This window comes from Petaurus breviceps, unplaced genomic scaffold (genome assembly GCF_028583685.1).
Source record: "Petaurus breviceps papuanus isolate PSGF00001 unplaced genomic scaffold, PetGlider_PUasm1.0 90444, whole genome shotgun sequence".
NCBI classification, from domain to species: Eukaryota; Metazoa; Chordata; class Mammalia; order Diprotodontia; family Petauridae; genus Petaurus; species Petaurus breviceps.
The window spans coordinates 3,364,980-3,367,180 of record NW_027187256.1 but is presented as its reverse complement, the minus strand read 5'-3'; the positions used below and the strand labels follow the sequence as shown (position 1 = coordinate 3,367,180).

The following is a 2,201-nucleotide window of genomic DNA, read 5'->3' as shown; positions in this document are numbered from 1 at the left end:
AGGGTGTGCAAACAAGATTGTTCATACCCATTGCAGAGATGAGAGACTTGAAGTTCAGGAAGCAATTTGCTCATGACCACATGATTTAGATCTAGAAGACACCTCAGAAGCCCTCTAGTCCAACCCTCTCGTTTTACATGGGAGAGAAGTGACGGTCCCGGAGGTCACACAGGTTTTAATTTTAGGGGCAGGATTTGAACCAGGGCTCTGTGACACCAGAGCGAGTGCTCTTTCCAATGTATTATTCTGACAGTTCTGAAGCACTTGTGAATGTGGAAATACATTAAAAAGTCTGTGATTTCCAGGTGACTGAGAGGAAACCCCATGGGGACATAGGGTCTCAGTGTGGAAGGTGTCAGCTGCTCCCAACAGCCTGAAGCTCCTTGGCACAGGCGATCTTGAACATGGCCAGCACACGTGAGCGGATCTGCTTGGTCTTGGCAGCATAGATGATGGGATTGATGACAGGTGGCACCATTAGGTAGACATTACCCATGAGCACATGGACAATGGGGTGGAGGCTGTTCCCAAAGCGGTGCACCACAGAGAGTCCAATTAGTGGCACATAAAATGCAAGAACCACCCCAATGTGTGAGACACATGTTCCAAAGGCCCTTGCCCGTTCTGTCCTAGATGGCAGCTGTAGCACAGTACGGATGATCAGGAAGTAAGAGAGAGATATGAGCACAGCATCAACACCCATAACCAGTAGGATGGCAGTGAGCCCATAAACCACATTGGGCATGGTGTCAGCATGGGCCAGCTTCATCATGTCTGGGTGCACACAATAAGAATGGGTAAGGACATTTGAGCCACAGAAACGAAGCCTTTTGATGAGCAGTGTTATTGGGAAGAAGAAAATGGAACCCCGCACCACAGCTACTATGCCTATCTGAACTGTGACAGTGTTGGTGAGTATAGCTGCATGTCTAAGAGGGTGGCAGATGGCCACATAACGGTCAAAGGCCATGGCCAAAAGTACAGTGGACTCAGTGGCTGAAAGAGTGTGAATAAAGAACATCTGGGTGAGACACATATCAAAGGTGATCTCCTGAGAATTGAACCAGAATAGAGCAAGGATCTTGGGCATGGTGAAGGTGGAGAGGGCCAGGTCAATAGCTGCCAACATGCAAAGGAAGAGATACATGGGGGCATGTAGGCTATGTTCTGTTCTCACAATGAAAACCACTGTGCAGTTGCCCAGCACTGCTACAACATATATGGTCAGCAGAGGTAAAGCTATCCAGAATTGGGCAGATTCCAAGCCTGGGAGGCCTATAAGAATGAAGGTGGTGTGAGTGAAGTTGCAGGGGTTCATGGTTGGTAGTAAGAGACAGAGCCTGAAGAATAGAGTCACATCATAGCACCTGTAGGAGATAAAGGGAAGTAATAAGGGAGAGCAGACCCAGCTACCTCTTTCCAGTGTTCCTGTATCACTGTCTTATAATCTTTTCTTTCCTTCTTCGATGATCCTGGAACTTTCAGAGTCATGTAATAGAAAACAGTGTCAGATAAACTGATTTTTACTAATGTATTGCCCTCCCATAGTCATTTTTGCTTTAAATGGAAGCTTAAGGACAGAAATGCTTACCTTAAAGGAAAGAGTCAGCTTCAGACACAAACACTCAAGCAAAGGAGAGAATTTGAGGCATGGACAGTATCTGGAAATTTTGCAGACTGGCTTCTGATTATTATGCTCGTGTTTAGAGAGAACATTGCCCTCTATATAACAACAAAAGCACACCACTGCCATTTGCCTTGCATTGAGAAACTGAATTGAATGATGTACCTGTGATAACTCCTAGAGAACAAGGGCTGTTAAAATGGCAGCTACACCTTATATAGAATCCTGGGGGGGAAGACTCTGCTCACATTTCAACCACTTTCCATTTGCATGGTTTCCATCCAATTCAAGACTGATTATAAACTTCATAAACTATTTTAGAAGTCTCTTATGTGGTCTCCCTGGCTCTAATCTTTCATGGACATAATGGCCAAATTCATCTTCCTAAAATAGAGTTTGATAATATCACTTTTCTATTCAAACATACAAACCAAAATGGTTATCTTAGGAAGCAGGCAGGTTTGGAAACCTAGAGACGGATATGTCTACTTGGGATTGCATCTTTGTAATATCTACATATTATGGTATAAAAAGATCCATTTTTTGTGTGTAGCAGCAGTTCCTGATCCTTTTCTGA

The 2,201-nt window shown here is 44.3% G+C and overlaps 1 protein-coding gene across 1 annotated transcript; it reads right to left on the bottom strand.

Annotated features, from left to right (window-relative positions):
• Positions 1-244: 244 nt before the first annotated feature.
• LOC138177696 (olfactory receptor 51E2-like) lies at positions 245-1,318 on the bottom strand. Its single transcript, XM_069108907.1, has one exon. It carries the CDS (start codon positions 1,316-1,318, stop codon positions 356-358), a length of 963 nt encoding a protein of 320 aa, XP_068965008.1. The 3' UTR covers positions 245-355.
• Between the last annotated feature and the right edge of the window lie 883 nt (positions 1,319-2,201).